The sequence below is a fragment of the Coloeus monedula genome, assembly GCF_965178545.1.
Source record: "Coloeus monedula genome assembly, chromosome: Z".
Taxonomy (NCBI): domain Eukaryota; kingdom Metazoa; phylum Chordata; class Aves; order Passeriformes; family Corvidae; genus Coloeus; species Coloeus monedula.
In genome coordinates this window covers 20034990-20058912 of record NC_138822.1, presented here as the reverse complement: position 1 = coordinate 20058912, position 23923 = coordinate 20034990, and the positions used below count along the sequence as shown (strand labels likewise).

Below are 23923 nucleotides of genomic sequence, written 5' to 3'. Positions count from 1 at the left end.
AACTCTCAGAAACATCCCAGACAGCAGTTAGACCGATCTCACTTTATGAGTATTCAGAAGTGCGGTGTCAAATTCCTGCATCCTTGTAGATCTGAGATGTTCTTGCAACTTGTCTATATATCTCACCTTTTAGGTGTAACTTTTAGACGCAACTTCTAAATCACTGCCTGCTAGAGCACTGGACATTGCAGTCTGACTCTTGTTTACTTTTACTTCAGTGTCAACCCTTTGGGTTTTCCCTTGTTGCTCAAAGTATGACTTTTCTAGTGGCCTGCTTTTATATTACTGGTGATGTCCCCACCTTCTCCAGCAGCTTGGTGAGCCTTTGAGGCAAAGAAGGCAAAGTCATTGCAAAGATGCTTTGTATCAATGCATATCCTATATCCATAAGATCACAGAGTAACTCAGGGACATGTTCCTCAGTATGGTCAGCCAGGGTGGTCAGATGAGGATGCTTCACCCAGTTGTGTGAAATCCCCAAGGACGGAGAGAACCCACCCTCCCCAGTTCCTGACTCCACCACTGGGTTGTCCTCCTGGAAAAAAGGCTTATTATTTCCAGTCCTCAGACTGTTTCAACTGTGCTGCTGCCTCTCACCCTACTGCCATGCATCACTGAAGAGCCCATCTACATCTTCTGTATCCCATCTCATCAGTGCTGGGTGTGTCATTGGAGCACCTGAGGCCACCTCTTGTCCCAGCTGAACCATCCCCTGTCCAAAAGCCTCTTCTCAGAGATCAAGGGCTCCAGCCCCACCTCTGTCACCAGAATAGTCCCTCTGCCCCCAAAGTCTCTCCACTTTGCTGGTGTCTCTTTTGTGCTGGGGACTGAAGCTGGAGGTGGTACCCAGACAGGGGCTGACCAGCACCAAGCAGAGGGAATGGAACCTACTGTCCCCTGTCTCTCAGACCATGTCCTGCTTACACCACCCCAGGCACCTCTTGTCCTCATTGCTGCCCAGGTACATGGATGACCCTGTTTCAGCCCACGAACAACCAGGAGCATGCCTCAGAACTGCCTCACCCCTAGGCCTGCACATTCCCTCCATCCCTTTTTCCAGGTTGCTGGTGGACAGGCTGAACAGGAGTGGCCCTGTACAGACCCTGAGGAACCCTGAGGAACTGCTTGATACTGGCCCACCACCCAGCCTGGTCCTCACCTGCCAGCCTGTCATCCCTCCCGCACTGTAATGTCACAGCCCAGCTACAGAAGCCTGGATAGAGCAAAGGTGCTCTCCTCTCATCCCTACCGTTACGTTGCAGAAGGCAGTGAAGTGGGTCAGGCATGACTGACCCTTGGCAAATCCTTGCTTACTGCTTCCTGTCACTGTCTCCTCCTTCATGTGCCCAGATGTGGGCTCCAGGAGGTCTCACGCCTTGATTTTACCTCAGACTTATGGCCAGATGACTGGCCTATTGTTGCTCAGGGTGGCTCTTGCCCATTTTTGAAGGCAGGCCTGACATTTGCCTTTCTCCAATTATTAGGGACACCCCTGATCTTCACAGCCTTGGAAATGGGCTCTAAAAGGGCATCAGCCCCCTCCCTCAGCACCCTGGGGTGCAGCCTGACAGGTCCCAAGGACAGGTGTGTGAATCAAGTGCTCTTATGCTATTTTGACTCAAACATCAGCTCAGCCTGCTAGTGCCACTTCTCCTTGAGCCCTGTCTCCTGGAGTGTGGAAGGCTTCCTTCTCCAGTTTGCTTTTGCAGAGCATTGAATCAACCAAATGTAATTTGCTAGGTTGAAAAAATGGAGTGCAAACCTGATTCCATGGCTTCTGGGTATCAAGAAGTGCCTTACTAAAGCAGCTCACATCCCACATTGCCTTCAGGTTGTTTTGGGGTTTGGTTTTGGTTGGCTGGTTGGTTAGTCGGTTTTTAAAAATCTGTTTCTTTGTCGCCAGTTAGTTCTCACTCATCTCCACTGAAAACTCTCTCTTCTGGAATGCACATCTTCACAGTTTTGCAGATGTTTGCATCTAACCTGCCCCTAAATGGACAAGTAGTACAGCTGAGGCCCGAGGCAGTCATTGTGTTCGGGTTCTTGAAGGATGTTTGGTTTCTCAGAGGAGGAAAAGTGAAGAATTTATCTCCATTTCTCAGGCTGTGTTAACTTCTGAAATGTCTAAAGGAGACCTGGACTGTCAGCTGTCACTATAAATTACCCCGAAGTTAATCCTGTAGAAGAGACCAAAGCCTGCTGAAGCCTGTAGAAGAGTAATGATTGAATTTGGAATCTGGGTTATTATTCCAGATGCAAACCTTTAATGCTGACTGAGTTTCTGGTATCTTTCTGTCCTGTTCCTGGCTAGGACAGGTTTAATTATTTGCAGAAGCCAGCAGGGGCCCTGGCTAGGACCCAGAGGTTGTTGTCTACCACCTCCGGTCATTGCCAAAGCTGAGGGGAAGGGAGTCTCTTCTGGGGAGGAGGGGTCCCTTCTCAGTCAAGGTAGTGTGGTTTTGTCTATTGTCAGGGGCTTTCTGTGTGAATCATTCATTTTCTGTGCCCTTTGTCATCAGTTTGTCGCTGTTACTGTTCATTTCTTTATCTTGTTGCTGTTTCCAATAAACTGTTGTTATCTCAACCCATGATCTTTACCTTTTGTGCCTCCAGTTCTCCTTTCCAGCCCCAACAGGGGAAGGACAGGAGGAGGAGTGAGAGAATGGAGCATGGTTTGACATGTTCCAGTGGGAACAATAAACTGGGGAGTACCATTCCTAAACCATGACAGCCTTACTTGGTACCCAATGTGTGGCAGGAAGAGCTGAGGTAATGAGAGATGTGGCCAGCGCTGGTTGGAAACAAATTTGATCTAAGTGTTTGTTGCAATAGGTATGGAGCCACTGGTCACAATGTTACCACGTCTGTTCATGTCGGTGTGGTACCTAACCCTGAGTATATTACCATGCGTGCTCCTCTCTATGTTCCTTCTCTAACTAGGGGGAAGACTGCTTTGTTGCTGTAGTGTGTGATATCAGCTTATGGCATCATAACATCAAGGGCAATGAAGGTCATTTGTGACGTGTGTTCAGCGTTGCCCTCCTAACCTTATCTTGGGTGCAACCTTTGGGAGTCCATTAATAATCGTACTGAGTCCATGGGGAGAACACGGGAGGATGATTTTCTCCAGCTTTTCACCCCCTTTTCCTCCTTCAGGCCTGTCACAACAGCTTTTGAGAATTTTGAATTTCTTTTGGATGTTGAGGAAACCATGTTCTTGTTGCTAATTCTGTCAGGTCCCCCAAGGTGGTCCGCACTGTGATTAGAGTCAAGACAGAGATTTCTGGGGAGGTTTATTCAAGAGTTCTGTCCCAACGGTGGACAGTCATGAGTGACATGCGATGTGGAAGGACATGGGCCAGTATTTTGAAGACTTCTCCAGTGATTTGGAAGGTCACCCCTGAACAACTACAGGACCCTGTTAAAATGATAAAATATATCATGGAAAAATGCTGTGGCAGTTCCAGAGAGGTGTGACATTATGTGGCATGCTAGGCTTTGAATACTGCTCAATCAGATGCTGCTCAAGAAAGTGCCCTCAGGGAGAGGACAAGGAAAGCAAAGCAAGAGGCACTGTGGCCACTCAAACTGCAGCTGAACCAGAGGATGAACCAGTGCCAGTAGCGGTTGGCCCTACAGAAGAAATCCAAGACCAAATCAGTTCACTTAGTAAAGGTTGAAGAGGAAGTAGGGCCCTCATAACAGGAGGAAGAGGCAGGGCCAGAGGTAATCCCCTGATCCCTATCCCTGGCTGAGCTGTGAGGTATGTGAAAAGATTTCAGCTGCCAGTCAGGTGACCTGGCTCCTCTGATGCACGGATATTGTGGCCCATGATGTGAAACTAGATGGTAGTCAAACCAAGCAGCTGGGATCCCTGTGGGCATTGCCAAGAGGTTTGGGAAGAGGACAGAAACTCAGCCACGGGAGTTGACTCCTGTCAAGTGTGAGGGAAAGGTGCTCTCTCAAGGATGATCTAGTAGTGCACCCAGGCAGGTGGGACACCGTGGAGAAAGGTATCCAGTACCTGAGAGAATTAGCTGTGCTGGAGGTAATCTATAGGGATTCAAATAATGAGCCGTCCCCTGTAGATCCAGATGAGGTCCAGTGTACACAATCCATGTGGCAGAAGTTTGTATGGAGCTCATCATCATCGTACACCAACTCATTGGCATTGATGTCCATGAAAGGAGGAGAACAAACAGTGCTTCAGGTAACTGCCAGATTCCAGCAGTATGAAGATGATTTTTTCGTTTCCCTTCCAACTTGCTCCTTGGCTGTGGAAAGACTGCCCAAGACTGCAGAGAGATTCAAAAGGCTCGAACAAGGCAGAGAGGAAATGTCCCATGCCCCACCAGTATGGACCAGAGTCTCCGCTACTCGGAGCAAGTGACCCCCTTCTAGAGAGAGAGGGTACACACCATGAAGTAACCTGTGGTTTTTGTTGTGTGACCATGGAGAGGACATGTGGAAGTGGGATGGAAAATCCTTCTGAAGACTGCTTTTGCAATAAAACAAAGTAAGGTCAGGGGACCTGTCCAGGAAATTCAGTTTTTAGGATTAAAATGGCAGGATGGGAGTTGTCAGATTCCAATGGATGTGGTCAACACATTAACAGCTGTGATCCCAACCAACCAGCAAGAAAGAAACACAGGCTGTCCTGTGCACTGTAGGTTTTTGAAGGATCTGTATTCAGGATTACAGTCAGATTGAAAGTCCTCTCTATCAAGTGATCTGGAAGAAGAATGATGTTAAGTGGAGTCCCGAACAACAAGGTTTTGAACAAATCAAACAGGAGATTGTTCATGCAGTTGCCCTTGTTTAGTCATGACAGGACAAGATGTGAAAAACGTGCTCTACATTGCAGATGGGGACAACGGTCCTTCCTGGAGTCTCTGGTGAAATGTACCTGGGGAAGCTCAAGGATGACCCCTGGGGTTCAGGGATATTCATTGTTGAGGAATGGTACTCCCCAATTCAGTCCCCCCACCAAGATGCTCCAAAACCCCATGCCTCTCTCCCACTCCATCTTCTGCTCCTCCTTTCCACTGCAGTGGGGTGCAGCTGAGAAGTGGAGACACAAAAGGCAGAAGATCATGGTTTGAGATAAGAACAATTTACTGGAAACAGCAATGTGATGGAAAAAAGCAAACAGTAACAGCAACAGTATTAATAAAAGAAGTGTACAAAAAAAAAAAAAAGAGTGATTTACATGCAGATCTCATGACCCAAGCAGGGCCAGCCTCACTGCTCTGTCCCTCTTGAGACTGGCACCACCTGAACCTGTCTCTGGCTTGAAACCAGCTCCCTCCACTAAATTTATTCAACCAGAAATAAACCCTTCTCCCCACGAGAGAGAGAGAGCCTTACCCCCTGCCTCCAGCAATGATGTGAGGTGGTAAAGAATAACATCTTGGCCCTAGTCATGTCCCATCCCAGCTAGTGCAAAAAATTAACCCTGGCTTGGACAAAACCAGGACAGGGATACAAATGATCTGAGGCCTGCTACACCCCAACTGATAAAGAGATCCTGGCATCTTTTGGAGATGCTGAGCTTGAGCTGCTTCAGAAGTGATTGGCACCAATGCACAGCTCCTCCTGATACCCTGACTGACAGTGCTGGGGCTGGATGCTCAAAGGGAAAGTCCCTGCCGCACATCATACCACTGGTACTTTATAGAGTAAGTGGAGTGTGCTGATGATACAGGTAGCTCAAACAGGAAACCCCAACTGGCCAGGAATCAGGAGCTGGCCCAAAGACAAAAATTTCTTATTTTTGTCAGAAAAGGATAAAGAGCAGGTGACACGTCCTGAGGAGGTCCCACCATATAATCAGCTATCAGAAAATGAAAAGCAATACATTCTCTTCACTGATGCTTCCTGCTGTACTGTCTTCCAGGGACAATCACAGAATCAGAGAATATACCGAGTTGGAAACGATCCACAGTGAGCGTTGAGTCTAACTCCTGGCCCTGACAGGACTATTCCAGAGAGTCACACCATCTGCTGAAAGGGTCCCTTCTGGGTTGGCATAGACTTACTGGGGAAGTGGTTTGGTGTCATCTATTGCTGGGGGGTTTCTGAGTGAAATGTTAATTTATTGTGCCCTCTGTTATTAGTATTGTTGCTGTTACTGTTTGTTCTCTTATATCATTGCTGTTTCAAGTAAATTTTTCTTACCGTATTCTGTCATCTTTACCTTTTGTGCCTCCTATTCTTCTCTCCCGTGCACAGCAGGGAGAAGGGAAGGGAAAGGGATAAACGAGTGAGTGGTGTGTGGTTTGAAAAGTCTCAGTGGGTGCACTAAACTGGGGAATGTCACACCCAAACCATGACAATCCCCTCAGCATTGCACTTCAACCCATGTATTTGGTATATGCACTTCGCTGGCTTCCAAGTGTTAGTATAAAGATCCCGCTGAAATTCTCCTCCTGGTTGTTGAGAATAACTCCTAGATCTTTCTTTAGTACTTAGAATAACCTGTGGTAATACTCATGGCAAACCTCAGTGTCCTACAACATTCCTCTGAATTGGAACATGTAAGACCAGTAAGGCCAAGCTGCATTGCTCAGGTCAGAATTTCTGTAAGGGACTCTCAAACGGTTACAGATTCACACAGAATCACATCACGGTTTGGATTGGAAGGGACCTTTGAAGACTATCTAGTCCAACATCCCCCCAACTGTTATTGGTGTTCTTCAGGTAGAGAACAAATTCTATACCCAACTAAACATAATTATGATTTAATTCAATGTTATTTTGCTATTGTTGCAATTTTTTCAACATGGTTAATTTTTACTGCATTCCCATGAGACAACTGCAGTATTTTTATTTGCAGGAAGTTACTTGGGCTATTCATGTGTAGATCCTAAAGTTGTATGCAAGTGAGTTTGATATAAAATAATTTCTGCATTTTCAATGTGAGGTGTTGCTGTGGACGTCTGATTGGAGAACACCCAGGAGTAGAAATCAGCTGGCCTATTTATCAGGCTGGTTCACAGAGTGATGGTGGAGAATGGTCTGTGCAAAAACACACTAGGATGAATCCAACAGATGCATTTGGTACAATCAATTTTCAAGATGGAGACCACACTTACCACGCCAAGGTAATAGGTGCTGTGTTTATATGCCTGACTTATTTTTGTAATTTCAGTATAAGAAAGGCAAAAGTGGATTTGAGTGAATATCAGATTGATTGTCTTAAGAGGGCAGGGGAATCTAAAAGTAAACCAGATTAAAATGTGTGTATATTTTTATGTTGAACCTCACAGTGATTATAGACACTCTCTGTATTGCTCACATGCATTTTTGTGCTATCATGTTAGGGTACTATAATAGCTCTAATCCTTCACAAGATCTGCAGGACATCAATGCTTAGAACTTTGTAATGTGTTGCAGTTTCTTCTCCCTGAAGCATTTAAAATATGTTTATTTTACCCATTTTTATTCTTTCCAGTATATTAGACTTTCTTATGACAGCAATTTGGATCAGCTGTTGCATCTGATGGTTAAAGAATGGCAGATTGAATTGCCAAAGCTAGTGATCTCTGTTCATGGAGGCATTCAGAATTTCAAGCTTCCCTCAAAGGTCAAGCAGGTTTTCAGCAAAGGGCTGGTGAAGGCAGCTGAGTCTACAGGAGCATGGATAATTACAGAAGGCATCAACAGCGGTAGTGTAATTACTTTTCTTTGTTTCACTTCTCCTTTTGGTGTTTTTATCCCTGCATAACAGCATGTATATTTAGGTCAAATAGAGTGAAATTGTTTGAAAATTGGTGATATGTTAATACAAAATGAAATTGGTTTTATTTAAGGAGCAGTTCTTAATTCAAAGAGTGAGATCGTATTCATTTACTGTTGACAGGCGTTCTGAATATTTTAATTAAAGAGCAGAGTATTCTGCACGTAATAAGAAACACTGCATATAGCCAGAACTTACTCGCAGTAAATTTATCTGCTTCATTAAATTATTTAGGTTCTGTGGACTGTGATTAGTCTTTTTGAAACGATTTTCAAAGCTAAATTTAACTTGTGTTTTATAATTGAGAAAGTTTTGCATCAGGATAATCCATTAATTAGCCTATTAGTATCTGAAAATCCCTTTAGGTTACTCTTAGAAACTCAGAGGGGTCAGTGAACTGTGGAACTGAAAGTTTTACTTCTTCAGCTGCTATTCAGTCAGGTGATTTTGCAGGAGAACTGTCCTGTGCATTTATGTAACTAATGAAGTTCTATGGATGTGAAAAGCACCATTAGCACCATGTAAGGGTATTATTAATTAGAAATATGTGCTGAGTTTGAAGCAGCGGTACATTACATCTGAGCTCTGAAGTGTACATCAAATATATCAGTTGGGTGGAATGTTTTGCTTTTGATTAAAATGTAACCATAATATAAATTAAGTGATGAGAAACCTCTCTTGGTGTCCTGTAGCAGGTCTCTGAACATAGAAGAAAATTTATCATTTGATTATCTGTTTAGGAGTGTCCAGGCATGTGGGGGATGCACTGAAAGGCCGTGCCTCACCACACCTGAGAAAGATCTGTGCTATTGGGATTCCTCCATGGGGTATCATTGAGAATCAGAGGGATCTCATTGGAAAAGATGTGAGTTGGATGACCTTTAATAATAAAAGCCTTCATGGTCATGGGATGGTAGAGTTTTGTTGCATACTTAATTTTCTTCTAGATTAAACTCACTGGTTTGATATTTTTTTCTGTATAATAGAGGCTTAGATTTTTCTCAGCAGTAGAATTTTGTGGCATGTTGAGGACTGTATTTTGCTTTCTGTGTATAAATGAATAGTTTTAAAATACTTCTCTTCTTACAGGAAATTGCCATTTCTTTCTTAAATTTTGTAATTATTTAAGCAACTCTTTTGTGGTTGTAATTGTGTTTTTCTATATTAAGATTCAGAATGAACAGCCAGCTATTAATATGTGTAGTATTTTATTCATAGTCCATTTTATATTCACAGACTACAGCTTTATGTGAGGGCATAATATACTCAAGTGTCTAAAAGCACTTAAGTAGTAAGGTGAAATCATTCCTGATAAATGTTAGCTCATGTATTTTCAATGGGAATACAACCCAGGGAAACTATGCCATGGTGTTTCAACTTTTGCAAAGAACATCAGACAGTGATTCTAAGGATTGCAAGCCTAATCAGAAATGTTTTCTGAGATATTAATTGTGGGTTTGTTTCTGTTAAGAATCAAATGCTAAGAATCAAACATTTGAGTAGCACAAAAAGCATGACGGAGGATTTCAAACAACCACACTGACGAAGAAATACATGCAAATGAGGGAATATAAATGGTGGTGTTTTGTTGGTTTCTTTGCGGACCTTTTTATTTTGGTTTTCTCAGGTAGTTTGCCTGTACCAGACTCTTGGTAACCCACTCAGCAAGCTGAGTACGCTCAACAGCATGCATTCTCATTTTCTAATGGCAGATGATGGGACAGTGGGCAAGTATGGGAATGAAATGGTGCTCAGGAGGAATTTGGAGAAGTACATATCATTTCAAAAAATTCATACAAGTAAGTATTGCTGTGGTCAGCTTTATGACAGAAAAACTATCCTAGAAGTTTGGGAGGTACTCGACATTTTGTGTTACATGTTGTACATCTTGATTTGCCATAGTTTTCACTGAGGTCAAATGTTATTAATTGCATGTGTCTTGAGCTCTGAAAATCAGGAAAATGAAAAGGATGGCATTTCCACAAAGCGTTATGCATTTGGATGAACACACATTGGTTTTTCAGTTGCAGAGACATCTAAACGACTCAGATTTTTTAATAAGTATTGAGCATTTGCTCGCCTCACAGTTTTATGTGGTCTCTATTTAACCGTTACTTTCCCATCATTCAACGAGGTGGAATTCAAATTCTTTTTACCCTGTTAATTACTTTCGTCCTCATCACTCTTCCCTATTGAAAGCCTGTGACCTCAAGTACAGCAACAAAGAGTGTTTGCAAAAGTAAAACCTTTAGCCAGTGTTTGACAGATTGCATAACTTCCACCATTTATTTATAGAGTACATGAGTTATGGTAAAGAAATAATTAAATAAATGTTCATTACATAGTAATTATTTCCTTTTATGCACTAGACTGTACAAATTATTTGTGAAAGTTCACTCTTACCCAGTCATTCAAATCTTGAGGTACGTTAGAAAGGCATTAGCATTATGATGTTGATGTTGCTTCCTTTATCTGCTCACATTATAGAACTGACAAACTTAGAAACCAACCCAATTATTAACATGTTCATGTATAGAGCTTCTTACTCACAATCTTATATTTCTTACCATGAGATTTTGCGAGTCATGCTTTCATTTTCATTTCCGTTGTGTTGCACTTGAAATTAATTTCTGTTTTTTAAAAAACCTGCCCTGCTGCTGTAACACTTGAAAGAGTCTCTGAAGAAATACCTGATTATTTTTCTGTGTGTGTAGGGAAATACACGTATATTGAACATGTTTCAAATGTCCTTGAATGTGACAACTATTTTAGAGGGAAGAGGGATATTCAGAAGGATGTTTTTTCTTCCCAATGCTTACAGGTTTTTCAGTAGTTTTTCATGGTCTTTTTGATCTGGTTGCAGAAGTTCTGTGAAAGTCTTAAAAGGTGTAAGTCAGACTGGAGATGGTGAAGGCAGTATTTCCTCTCCACTGAACCATGTATAAGTATTTATTTCCCAAATGTTTTGATTTTTTTGTGTGTAACAGAGATCTGTTTGTAACTGGTTAGGTGTGTTTTGAAACAGGAATGAGCCAAGGTGTACCCATAGTTGGGCTGGTGGTGGAAGGAGGCCCCAGTGTGATCCTAATGGTGTTGGAGTACGTGAAGGCCAGCCCTGCTGTCCCAGTGGTGGTCTATGAGGGCACAGGCAGAGCTGCAGATATCCTGGCGTTTACCCACAAGCACACGGGTGATACGGGGTGAGTAGCGGCATAATGCTCCTCCTCCTTGGTCTGTCCTGTTGGCAGGCACCTGCCTGTCTCAAAACTGCCGAGACAATTTCCAGTGCTTCTAGCAATGATGCCACTGTGGTTTTTTGCCAGCTTTGACTTCTGTGATGGGAGAATGGAGTTTCTTTCTTCCCTGCCTCAAACTAGTGCTGAAATGATTATTGTGCTAAATTTACTATCACTTTTTTGAAGAGGGAAAAGTGCTTGTGGTATTCTGAATTATGAAATTGCTCACCTTTGGTGAGAGATGCTCTCGGATGGCCCCCAGAATATTTGCTATTTTTTCAACTCAGACATGTCTCCAGCTATTGATATTCTGTATGTGGGCTTGGATTTGGATTGTACAAAACTTTTTGAGACTAGAGCTGGGGTTCATTCCTGTAGGAGCCTCAGGTTGCAGTAGGAGGAAGACTAAATTTCTTTATCTTTGGCTTTGGTGGCTTTGACTCAGTGGTAGCCCAGATTTGTTATCCTTGTCGAGCTGTAACTCTTATGTCACCACCAGTTCAGTCTCAGCTGCAGGCTCTATTGAACCTGCCTCAGTGAAATTTTTGCAGCCAAACTGGAAATTAAAATATATATTTGTATAGCAAATTAATATTACATGTGCAAGTTCTTCAAAGACAAAGAGCTTTTTAGATAAAAAATTGAATTTTAAAGAGGTGCCCTGGGTTCACTCCCATTTATGAAAAGGAATGATTTAATAGATTTTATATCCTAATTGTTTACTTATTGTCTTTTCTGAATATACTTTTGGATAGGTGGTATTTGCCCCTAGTGTGTTGTTTGAGAACTTTGTCTTCACTTGTTTTTCTCTCCATATTTATGATATTAAAAAAAAATCCTTCTATTTCAAAAGAAAAGGAAAATATGAATGAAAAGGTTAACAGAAGGATAAATAAGAGAGAAAAAAGGGAGCGATAGGAGGCCTAATGAACAAATAGTGAGGAATTTCATTTTATGCCTTTTTTTCTTTCTTTACTGAAAGAAAGAAAAATCACTTCCAGTGATTTTTAGCTCATGTTCATAGAAAATCCTTTGAAAATTGTTAACTTATGTATTGTATTTTCAGTAGTAAATATGTCTGTCAGAACTAATGCATATGTGATTAATAATTTATGTTATGGGATAACTTTGCTTTGTGTTGAAAGAAGGATTAAGTCAATAGAGAAGTAGAAAAAAAAGAAATTTCTCCTATGTTTAATCTTTTCTGAACTGTCATCTGGGTGGGTAAGAAGTATCTATATATAAATATAATTGTCATTGATTCTATGTCTGTTTTCCAGGGATCTGTGCCCCCAGGTGAAGGAGGAGATACTAATGATGATTCAAAACATATTTAGATTGGAACAGAAACAGTCCAGTCATCTATTTCATGTTTTGATGGAATGCATGAAACACAGAGAGTCTGTGAGTAGGGTTCATGTGCTGAGTTTAGGGAGTCTTCATTTCCTGTTACCTTTTTTTGCTCTTTCTCTGGTGGGTCGGCATGAGCACAGGTGTTATATCTAATATAAAGATAGTACAAAGGTGTCCGTGCCAATTTCTGTATTGAGTAGCTCTACAGAGCCTGTTAACTTCTCTGGTTTCGGTGTTTATGAAATGAGAGCCTTTCTGACCTTAGTAAAAGGCCAAATATCTTTGTTTTCACAAGAAAGATCAAATAATTCCTATTTTTTCTTCTCTAGTAGAGTCTTATTTATAATTTAGAAATGTTTCCTTCCATTCTTCTGCTTCCAACAGAATTGTGCTGGAATTCGTAACACTGCTATTAACTGGAAATGCTCTCCCTCCACCTTCTGGCCATGCTGCTTTTGATGCTGCCCAAAATAGGATTGGCTAGGTTGCCAGTGCACATTGCCAGTTCATGCTGAGCTTTTCTTTCATCAGCACCCCCAAATCTTTCTCCCTGCTCTCAATTCTTTCTCTGCCCAGCCTTTATTAATTCTTAGGATTGCCCTGACCCAGATACAGGTCTTTGCACTTGGTCTTGTTTAACTTCATGAGGTCTGCACAGGCCCACATTTCACACCTGTCAAGGTCCTTCTGCATGACATGTCTTCCCTCCAGAGTATTAACACCACTCAGCTTCTTGTCATTGGCAAAACTGCTGAGTGTGCATTCAGTACCAGTATCTGTGTCCCCAACAAACACTTTAAGTAATACTGGTCCCAATACCAACCCTTGAGGGACACCACTTGTCACTGGTCACCTGACATTAAGCCACTGACCACAAACGTTTGAGTGTGACCATCCAGCCAATTCCTTATCCACGGAGTGGTCCACCATCAAATCCAGTTTCATCCAGTTTAGAGACAAAGATGTTGTCTATCAAATGCTTTACACAAGTCCAGGTAGATGGTATCAGTTGCTCTACCCTTATCCTCCAATGATGTAACCCTGCCATAGAAGACCACCAGATTTGTCAGGTGTGATTTGCACTTGAGTAAACCATATTGGGTGTCGCCAATCACATTCTTATTTTCCATGTGCCTTAGCAGAGTTTCCAGGAGGATCTGCTCCATGATTGTGCTGAACCTGATTGGCCAGTAGTTTCCCAGGTCTTTCCTTTTAGCCTTTTTAGAAATAGTAGTTACGTTTCCCTTTTTCCAGTTACTTTGCCTGTCTGTCACAACTTTTTAAATATGATGGAATACCAAATATATATGCAAGTAATGGTAATTGTACTAATGATCACTAAAATGGAAACTACCCAATACATTTTTAGCATTTTTTGTTTTACTTCAAGTGTCTCTTTTCTAGTTGAAAACTGAGTGAATATCAACCATGTTGCATTTTTACTTTTCTCAGGTTTAAAGGTTAATCAAAAGAAAATAGACTCATGTAGACTTGTGCAGTAGATTTATTCCAGTTTGCCTGGGATGCCATTGCATTAAAAACCAAAATAGTGCACTTTCTGTCTGAAACAAAGGAGAGTTATGTCTGGAACCTTGCCATTGCTTGTGTTGAAATGTGTATGATTTAATCTACTACAGCCCGTACAAAGAAGAAATAACTACAGACTTCTCTGCCTCACCTCAAATAGTATACTTCTGCAATTCTAACAGATAACCGTATTTGATGGGGAGTCAGAAGATGAGCAGGACATTGATCTGGCAATTCTGACGGCACTCTTGAAAGGTATTGAAAAATATGACCTGTTTTTTTCCGACATACAGTCTCACTGACTTACCTCTTCAAAGTAAGCGAGTAACATAAATGTGTGAAAACTGATAGATCATTTACCTGCTTCCTAGGTACAAATATGTCTGCTTCAGATCAACTAGATTTGGCATTGGCCTGGAACCAGCTAGATATTGCCAAGAAACACATACTTGTTTATGGACAACACTGGAAGGTACTATTACCTGTTATTTCTCACCATATCTTTGCACTTTATTTTGATGACAGATTTTCCATTACTTGCATTTATCAAGGTTTAATTAAGGAATGGTTTGATGATTGGACTCAGTCTTCCGTAATCTACTTTGATTTTGGAGGGGCATCATCCTTAAAATAGTGTAGTATTCAACTACACAGTGCATCAGATCACATTTGGTTTTCCAGAGAAGTGATGATATACAAAATTCCTGTTTAGCTGTGAGCTTTTCCAAGTAGTTTCAGTGGTACTTCTGGATATGTATTCTTCAAGCCTGTGTTGACAATCATTGGTGGTTAAGGATATTTCATTGTAGCCTAGAATAGTCTTTTATCCAAAGATATAAACCCTAAAGGGGTGTTGCATCTATTTTCCTAGCTCTAGACAGAAACACAGAAATCCCGGTGTAAATCACCAGGTATAAAAAAGTAACATCATTATTTTAGATATTGTTTCTCAGGAATAGCTGCAATGAGGGAGTTATGATCCAATTACAAGAGATGTGTCTGCTCAAATCAAGGTGTAAATGAGACCATATGCAGAGTCAATAATAGAGGTTTTTTATAACAGTAAATGTGAGGGACGGGGAGGGGGGAGAGAAAGAGAGTGAGAGAGAGGTTAAACAAAAGATACCACCACGTGGATTCCTGCAGTGTCCTGTTGGTCCTTCTTCACCCTGGTCTTCAGTGGTGAGGGCCCCTGAGTCGTTCTGCTGGAGGTACCACCTTTATACAGTCTAAGTCCCAGGTATTCATGGGGTGTTCTGTTCCCATATGGGAAATCCCATTCCCATAACTTGAGTTGGCATGTGGATAAGCACTTGCTTCCTTTCTCAGTTTGCCACAGTGGAAATTTTTGTCCTGATGCTAACCAAACATTTACCTCCATTAGCCTTGGAATTAGGTCCTTCCTGCTGTGCCATCTGTGCTTATCTCAGGTTTTGTTACAGGGGCTTATCTTATGGGGACAGTGTTTTGAGATAGCCAACTGCATTCTTTAAGTCCTTACAGAAAGCAAGCCATTATTTAGACCTGCATTAGCTATATGTGTGCGAAAGAACATACAGTAGCAATTAAATCAAGTCATTAATTGATTAATTAATTAATTAAATTTAAATTGCGGTTTTCAAGTTTTCAGAGGTAATTCCAGTATTTAAGTATAACCCTCCCTAAATGAGTTTGTGTACATAAGAAGATTTTTGTAGATGATAAATATAAAACTCTATGTGCCTCAACATGGTATTCCCATTTGTAATATGAGTTAATATTTTCTTCAAGAAATAATATCTCATGATCCCAGAAGCACTTTTTAATTCTCTGCCAAGAATTGCAAGATTGATTTTTTTTCAGTCCCAAGTGTGCTTTCTTCTTTAAAATATAAGTTCTGAAAAATGGTCAATTGTATATATATTTGAGTGGCCATAGCTGGTTGTTTGCCACAATAGACCTGATTTTTTAATCACCAGCCCATATTTTCCTGTGGTGCATAAGGCTGAATATCTGGAGGACTATGTCTGGGATGTCTGCAACTGAACATCCACGAATTAAAGACAGGATATTAACGCAACCGGGGGCTTGTCACCACAAGCCCCGGCGTGCCCTCGGGCAGAGGGGACGCAGCCTTGGCCTCCACAGCGTCCTCGCTGCACGGCTCAGTGGAATCAGCGTGGGATGGGTGCGTGCGCTGGCTCCTCCTCAGAGGAAGCACATCGGGCAGCCGATGATCAGGCTGGCGTTTGCCCGGAGGCAAAGAACGCGGGAGGGGCTTCTGGTGTCAGTTCCAACAGGTTTATTTGCAGGAGAGATCAGGGACCAGCAAAAAGCCCCGAAGAGACGCGGGCTAGCCCCTTTATGGGGGGGTGGAGTAAGGCAGGGAAAGAGAAAACAACCAATGGGGTACAAGCAGAGGGGAGGATACAATTTTTCAGAACAAGTGGGGAAAACAGGGAGGCAGGAGTCGTAACAGGGAACCAATTAATAACTAAAAAAGGGAGAACTTTCTGGAACGGGGGAGGTAATTTAGGATTGGGAGCCACCCAGGGGGAAGTAACCTAGACCGCAGTGATCTCTTCTGGTCCGCCTTCCGATCCGCTGTCCTGGGTGGGGAAATCCACCCAGTGGATAGCCCGGGTTTGACTGACACTTGATGGTTTCAGCCTGAGAGCAGGCTGATCCACCCCAACAGGATATTAGGAAAAATTTATTCAGAAAAGCATTATTAACTGTTGAAACAGGCTGCTCAAGGATGTGTTGAGTCATCAACCATGGAACTACTTAAAAGACATGTAGATGTGGCACTCCAGGATAGGATTTAGTGGTGGACTTGTTAGTATTAGGTTTGCTGATTGACTTGATGATCTAAAGATCTTTTCCAAATTAGGTGATTCTATGATTCTGTATGTGTCTGTAAATAATGAATAACATTTTCCTGATCCCCACCTCTTCAACACAGAAGGGTTTAGAGAGCTATTATGCAGTTCAGCCTCTTTGCTCCTGGCTTTTCCAAGGGGATTATCTGTTCAGTTTTTCCATATTTTTGACAATATTTCCTTCTGTTCTGTGTACTTGAATTTTCAGGTGTAAAAGTCGTCTTTTGGAATAGGTAGATCAGCACTCAATATTCTCATTTAGATATTTAGTGAAAAACTATTATTTTACAGATTGTTCTATGTTAATCTAAGGATAAATCCTAATAGGCTTTATGCCTTTTTAAAGTGATTTTAACTTATATCCAGCTTATATTCATCATTACAGAAGATAGATCAGCTAGAACCTTTTTCTGACTGTCACTGTCGAAATTCTGGTAGAGTTCAGATTTCAGTCTACAAAGTAACTACCTTGCTTTCACTTATTCTACTGTATTTTTAAATGTTGTATTATTGTACTTTTGTTATATTTGTCCTTACAAAGTTCTAACTGTATTGATATGCCATACTTTGACAACTTTTTTTTTTAACAATTGGCATATTTCATATCTACTGTCTTTGATGCTGCTGTTAAAGGGGCTGATTTCAGCTGTACTTCAGTTCTTTGGGAACTCTTAGGTGAATACCACATGGTCCTGACCATTTACCACTACCACTTTATGGATAGCTTCTATAATATTCTCTACTGACATTTCAATTTGACACAGTTCCTCAGATTTTTCTGCCATAAAGAACAACTTAATATAGGACTTTCCCAGCCTGTTCTGTAGTAAGCAGTAAGGCAACAAATTAGGTTGCTATGTCTGCAGTATTCTTGAGTGTTTCTTTTATAACTTGGCCCAATGGATCCTCAGGCAGTCCCCCTACTCCCTTGCCTCTGGTTCTGAAACGTTTGAAGAAATTGATATATCTGTTCATGTCTATTTCAGTACAATGTTCAGCACTATTTTGAATAAAAGCCTGTGGGTCAAATAAAAATTATGTTCTCCCCTTCAAGTAAGATTTAAAGACATCATAATAAACAAGCCTCACATCTCTTGCTGCTTCCCCAAGCAAAATTTAGGATGACACTTCTGAATGTTTTTCTTTTCTAAGCAGGGAAAAAAACCCCAAACCAACTATTTTTTTCTTGCACTGAAAAGAAAAAAAAACCAACAAAGAAAATGTACAAGGATGCTTTTAAAGTTTGCCTTTAACTTTTAGTTGCTTTCTTAATTAAAGTGAAGCAACCCTCTGACTGTCAGATTCTGCCGGACCTGCAGCTGTCAGAGGCTACAGCTTCTGCAGTGTTACTGTGGTTGTGTGTTCAGATTTTGAGTTACATATCTAAGGAGCAGTTTTGAGGGGATTGTCTGTGGAGTCTTATAATATTTCTGTCTATTTAAGTGTTTCAAGGCAACATGCACAATTTTCCACGTATTGTGGCCATTTCTTTTTCTAACTCTAGTCTTAGAAGTTCAGAAGGTAAAGGTTATAACCATCTGTGACTATGTTTCTGCTTAAGTGTCAACTCCATCTCAAACAGACTTCATACCAAAGAATACCATTCTAATAGTTATCAAAGAGCTGCTAACCTCATCAGACACACTGCTAGCTCAAGGACTGTTAGAAGAAATTTAATACAGGAATGGCCAGTCACTCTCAGATATTTCTGGAAGAAAACCCAATGATTCAGGATGAGTGCATAAGTTTTCTTTTTACATGTAAGAATTCTGTAACATTTATTGGTCATCTTTTAACATAATTTCTGTCAAACCTCTATATATACATGGAATGCGCTATTTCCAAGTTAGCACTAGCACCTGCCCCTTAATATGCCAGCCTCCTCATTCTGCTCACCCCACTGCATTTCCTGGGCATATGTGCCCTGTAAAAAAAGTTTATATGGATTTATATGAACCTCATATGTCTAACTCCTTTGCCATTTTGCATGTATAAGCCCTCTTAAGCTCTGTTCAAATGCCATGAGTAGAGTGCCTTCACCCTTTGGACGCTTCTTGTAGTTAGGCTTCGTGTTTCTTTGAGAGAGTTTATTCTAACACTTGTACTCTCTCATATTTGAAAAAAGGTTTGCTTTAATGAACTTGCAGTTCTGTAGAGACTTCTCTATAGTACTTTGAAATAGCTTTTGTCATGTGTCAATAAAAAACCCCCGCTTTCCTCTGTGCCCTGCATTATCATATGTTATCTTCTGAAGTGAATTAGAGAGTAGAGAAAGCATTATCAGAGTTTGTTTGTAAAGTTACATTTGTAGAGGTATGTAGATGTTGGATTTATGGAAACTGTTTTTCTTTCCCTCTGTTGGCTTTTTACACAGATGTTTTGTCCAGCATATTTTTCTTTTGTACTTGCACTTTAAATATACACAGAGACAAGTCATTGTGGTGGAGAGATTACTAGTTTTATTTATTTCTAAAAGTAATGTTCTAATGTTTTCCATCAACTTGGTCCATCTGGAGGTTGGTGCCTTGGAACAGGCAATGCTGAATGCTTTAGTCATGGATCGTGTGGATTTTGTGAAACTATTAATAGAACACGGAGTGAACATGCATCGTTTTCTTACCATATCTCATTTGGAAGAACTCTACAATACAGTGAGTATTTAAAATTCCAGTGTACAACTTCAGATATGAAAGCCTGGAAACAATACTGTTTTGCTTAAGAGATCTGATGGTTAGGTCACATTTGTATGAAGGATTTTTGAAAAAAACCAAAAAGAAATAAATGGGTTTGGTTGTTTTTGATGGTAGTGTGCTGGTTTGGGAATGGTGTGCCAGGTTTTTATTTTTGATTCACTGTCATGAACCAGACTGAGTACTCATTGGAAGCTGACGAGGAGTATGTTCAGATTTTAATCTGGTATGTAATATATGCTTACCTTGCTGAAAATGGTATGTTGTTTAGACCAAAGCTATACCAGTTTCAGATTTAAGATAGTAGAGGTGTTGCAAATTGTTGTTGAAATATTTTTGAAAAGATTTGTGAGTAGAGTGGGGAGAGTTTGAATCACAGTAGTTTACTCTGTAGATATTTTTAGCTGCTTTCTTATACTGTATTGATTTTCTAGTGTAGAGTGACATGTTTGTTTACTGTGTTTTCTATTCCCACCACAGAAACAAGGACCATCAAATCTCCTTTTATACCATCTAGTTCGAGATGTGAAACAGGTAATAGACATAGTGAAGGCTGGGGACAAAAACACTAGATTAGAACTTCAGTGTCCACTGGCAAGCTGATATTAGATAATACAGGGGAATCTTAGTAATAGAATTGATGGCTTCATTATTACAGTCCTATATCTGCTAAATGGTTTCATCTTAATTCCACTGACCCCCTAAGCAATTAACCAACATATTGCTGCTGAGGCTCCCAAGGGTCCCGTACCTTAATTTCAAAGCCAAGCAGTTCATGTAGATCAGACTCTCTTTCTCACATTACTAAATTGACGTTTTGAAGTGATTGTACAAAAGACTTAATGAATTAGTGCAGTAATTATGCTCATTGCTTTAAGGTTGTCTACTTTTCCCCCAAAGTTAAAGAAGTCATTCCTTGTTAGAGCAGTAACAAAAAGATACTGTGACAAGAGATAATATTTTGATATTCTGCATTGCCTAGGACAACAGAAGGTGGCAGTGGATGACTACTGCATGGAGCACTGGTTCCATTAGAAATTTAATAGCAGCCTTGTTATTTATTGTTATTATTGTTATTATTGTTATCATCATTAATTTATTTCACAGTTCTGTTTTCTATTGTACCTGAATAAGGTACATGGCTAAGCTTAGCCAGGAAGGGATGAGCTGTTCTTTATGCATCTAGACTTCAACAAAGGAGATTCCTAGATCCAAATCTAGACTAACTGGCTAATTATTTCCAGGGTGTGATTGCTAAGATAAAATGAAATGGTAAGTCTGACTGTTTGCAGGATTCTGTCGGATTTGTGGTATGATTTTGTTGTTGTGGGTGACTTTCATGTCAATCCTGTTTACGGTTCTTTAGATAGATGTAGGGTATCGTGGTCTCCATAACAAACCATTTTCTGTGTTCTTCCATACTGATTAATATATTCAAGATCTAATCTGTGTTATAAATCTGGAAGATCTATGTATTGAAACGTCGAAATCTTGAAAAAACACCAAGCTTTTCCAGGCTGAGAAACCTCTCTTCTTCACTGAAGTGATTGATATGACCCCTTCCCTAAAATCCATCTATATATGGCTCTGTATATCTCAGGACACTTTGGGAAAACCCAGTAAGTGATCTATAGAGAAGCTTTTGGCACTTGATATACAGTAATGGCATTAGTATAAAAAATGTCTGCACAATTTCAAGACTTTCTATGCCATTGTGTAAGCTAAACTTGGGACCTGTAAACAGGTCTAAATGCTGAAAAGCCTTTTTCACCTGAGCTTCTGTAAGTACAGATAAGTGCTCTGTGCTTCTGTTGTGCAGTTGCAGTCTGATTAAAAATGGTGACACTGTAGTTGGGACAGTCAGCAGAGCGATGTGACCATGAATTACAGAATATTTTCTTCATTAGTGTGGCCAGCTTTGATGCTGCTACTTTTGAAGAAACATACATTGCAGTCTGCTCTGATGACATAAAAGATGGGGATAGTGCAGAGAAGTATCTACAGGCGCAGGTAGTCAGAAATAGTTGCCTAACTCTCAATGACAGACCTGATAAACTATTTTGAGATGTGCTTTTGCCCCAGAGTGCTCAGCATGTTGATGCCTTCTGTAACCTGGGGCTGAGTGGCCCTAGCTGAGTGTACTGAGGCTTGCTACTGGAGTCTATTGAAAAAACACCCTCAGTCCAATGGAGTAAAAGACTTTTCACAGTCTGAAAGGCATACACTGCTAGGAATACATAACATCTCTCATCCCATTCATATGCAGGCCCCTTTTTCACTTCAAGGAGTTGTAGTTTAAGGTTTTACCAGTAATTTTTAAAATCTGCATGGAATGTAATTTGTTCTTCAGAGAATTTGTCACAAATCTTGGGTCTTGGAAGGACAGTGGAGGTAAGATGGGCAATGGTGCTTTAAACAGAAGTGGTGAGAGACTCAGAAGGTAGAGCTAGTGCCTATACTACTGTTCTCCTAGTTGGCAAGACAGCCTTGAGCCTCAGCAAGATATTTCCAGTCTCTAGGAATTACTCTGCAACATTAAATACATGCTTCATCTACTTCTTCAATTTGAATGAATCAAAGTACTTAATCATACCATGCTAGTTTTCTCTTGTTATGAGAAGGTTTTTATCAGTACCTCTGCTGTTGGTGCTTATCCTGAAGAATTGTTATCCTCACTGTTGGATGCAGCTGATCTTGTGAACATTGCAATATATGTCCCTATGCAATGTGGGTACAGTGAACTGCAGACATCACATTTTTCCCTCTTTGTGAGGGGAGTTCCATATGTGTAATGAATGTGCACATATGAATGAGTGTGAATGATGCAGGAGCTCTCAGTTGCACATTTTTCCAGTTTTCCCTTACAATAGGAGAGCTGTGACGTGGTTGAATGTTGCATATAACAGCACCATGAAATGTTTGTGACATCTGGTGTTTCAGAACAGCCTTTCTTTGGATTACAAGATATCACTCATTGACATTGGACTAGTGATAGAGTACCTCCTTGGTGAAGCTTATCGGAGCAGCTACACAAGGAAGAATTTCCGAATTCTCTACAATGATCTCTACAGAAAACACAAGGTAGCTTCTTCCAAATCACTGGTCACCAAGAAAAGTCAAAATGCGACACCTGAAAATAGCTCAGGTTGTCATCATGGTTTGTCTGAAGAGCATAATTTAAATGTATGCCATGCTTGTCTGAGAACTGTGGAGAGGTTGTAAATAAAAGACAAAAATCCTCAAGACTAGTGATTGTTAAATTATTTTTTAGTTCAGTAAATTTACCTTCGTTTGCAATGTCTGGGTTGTGCTTTGTCTATCATCCATCAGTAAGGAATAATGAGATCATGCCAACCACCATTTTCCCTTTTTTGAAACAGTTACATTTCCATTCTTGCAGCTTGAACCACAGCTTGGAAATACTGAATTCCACTGAATTAGACCTAGGGCATGTCAGCATTCTCCCTGGTGGTTTTCCAAAATCAGCAAATTAAAAGCAGCCTAAACTTCTCAATAAATTAGCTGTATGTCATTCCCAACATCACAGAAGGAGCAAATTTACTGCATAAGAATAATCCCCAGTTTTTGGAGTAGAACTGGCCTTTGAAATACTTCCATATGTTTAAAAACAAACAACAAAACCCTCTCAACCCCATGAATTCTTTCTATGACTAAGAGAAGAACCTCATAATGATCAGGGAAAATGAGAAGAAACAATGAGACCTATGAGTCGGAGTGAATATAAACACAGAGACAGAGCTTCCTGTGTGTCACTAGTTTTTAACACAACGCTTAAAAAAGATGTGAGCAATTGTAACGCCTTTCACTCTTTCCTAATGAAGTATGACCTTGACAGGGATAGGTGAAAACACATAATCTTATAACAAGGAATTGCTGGGAAGAGCATTAGTGATTCAGATGCTAACATTCTTCCCTCTTAGCCAACACTGAACAAAATTTACAGAGATTTTAGATGTGCCATCCTTCAGAGGAAATTGTAAGCAAAAAGTTCAGAGATTTCTGTCTTTCAAACAGCTTATGGCACATTTGATAAAGGGCAGGTCTCAGAAAAGCTTCCAGACTGGGTGATTCCAACTGTTGCAACTCTGTTGTTGCAATTCGTGGATGCTATGTGGAAAATCAGTATTTTGAATTCAGAGACTCAGAAAAATGTATTTTTCTTTAACTGAGATGTGAAACAGGCCATTTTTTTCCTTGATGGTATAAGTTCCAGTGGCAGTTATGGTGATTGTTGAGTCACTAGTTTTTGAATAACATCAGTTTCTACATGCACTATTAGAGTCAGCAAGTACCAGCAAACTTTATTTCTAATCTGCATTTCTCTCCTCATGTTTTATGGTTTGCCTTTGGATCTAGAGAGTGGTGTCCAGCTTGCCTCAAAGCCTGTCTCATTCCTTTCATCATAGTAATCAGATGGATAGTGGAATGGGATCTACCGAAAGTACTTTGCATTCTCAGTTCTTCAGAACTGCACAGCCTTACAAATACAAGGTAATA

General features: G+C 40.6%; 1 protein-coding gene across 1 annotated transcript in view; it reads left to right on the top strand.

Moving 5' to 3' along the window:
• The window catches only part of TRPM6 (transient receptor potential cation channel subfamily M member 6), a gene marked incomplete at its 3' end in the record, with an annotated part of 102597 nt that overhangs the window by 31264 nt on the left and 47410 nt on the right, over window positions 1–23923 (top strand). Inside the window, exons 4-15 of the mRNA XM_082302208.1 lie at window positions 6923–7103; window positions 7454–7667; window positions 8479–8603; window positions 9366–9537; window positions 10764–10938; window positions 12255–12378; window positions 14037–14109; window positions 14226–14326; window positions 19232–19366; window positions 19886–19939; window positions 22346–22486; window positions 23783–23917. Of these exons, the coding sequence (XP_082158334.1) occupies window positions 6923–7103; window positions 7454–7667; window positions 8479–8603; window positions 9366–9537; window positions 10764–10938; window positions 12255–12378; window positions 14037–14109; window positions 14226–14326; window positions 19232–19366; window positions 19886–19939; window positions 22346–22486; window positions 23783–23917 (1630 nt within the window). The remainder of the gene's footprint in view (window positions 1–6922; window positions 7104–7453; window positions 7668–8478; window positions 8604–9365; window positions 9538–10763; window positions 10939–12254; window positions 12379–14036; window positions 14110–14225; window positions 14327–19231; window positions 19367–19885; window positions 19940–22345; window positions 22487–23782; window positions 23918–23923) is intronic.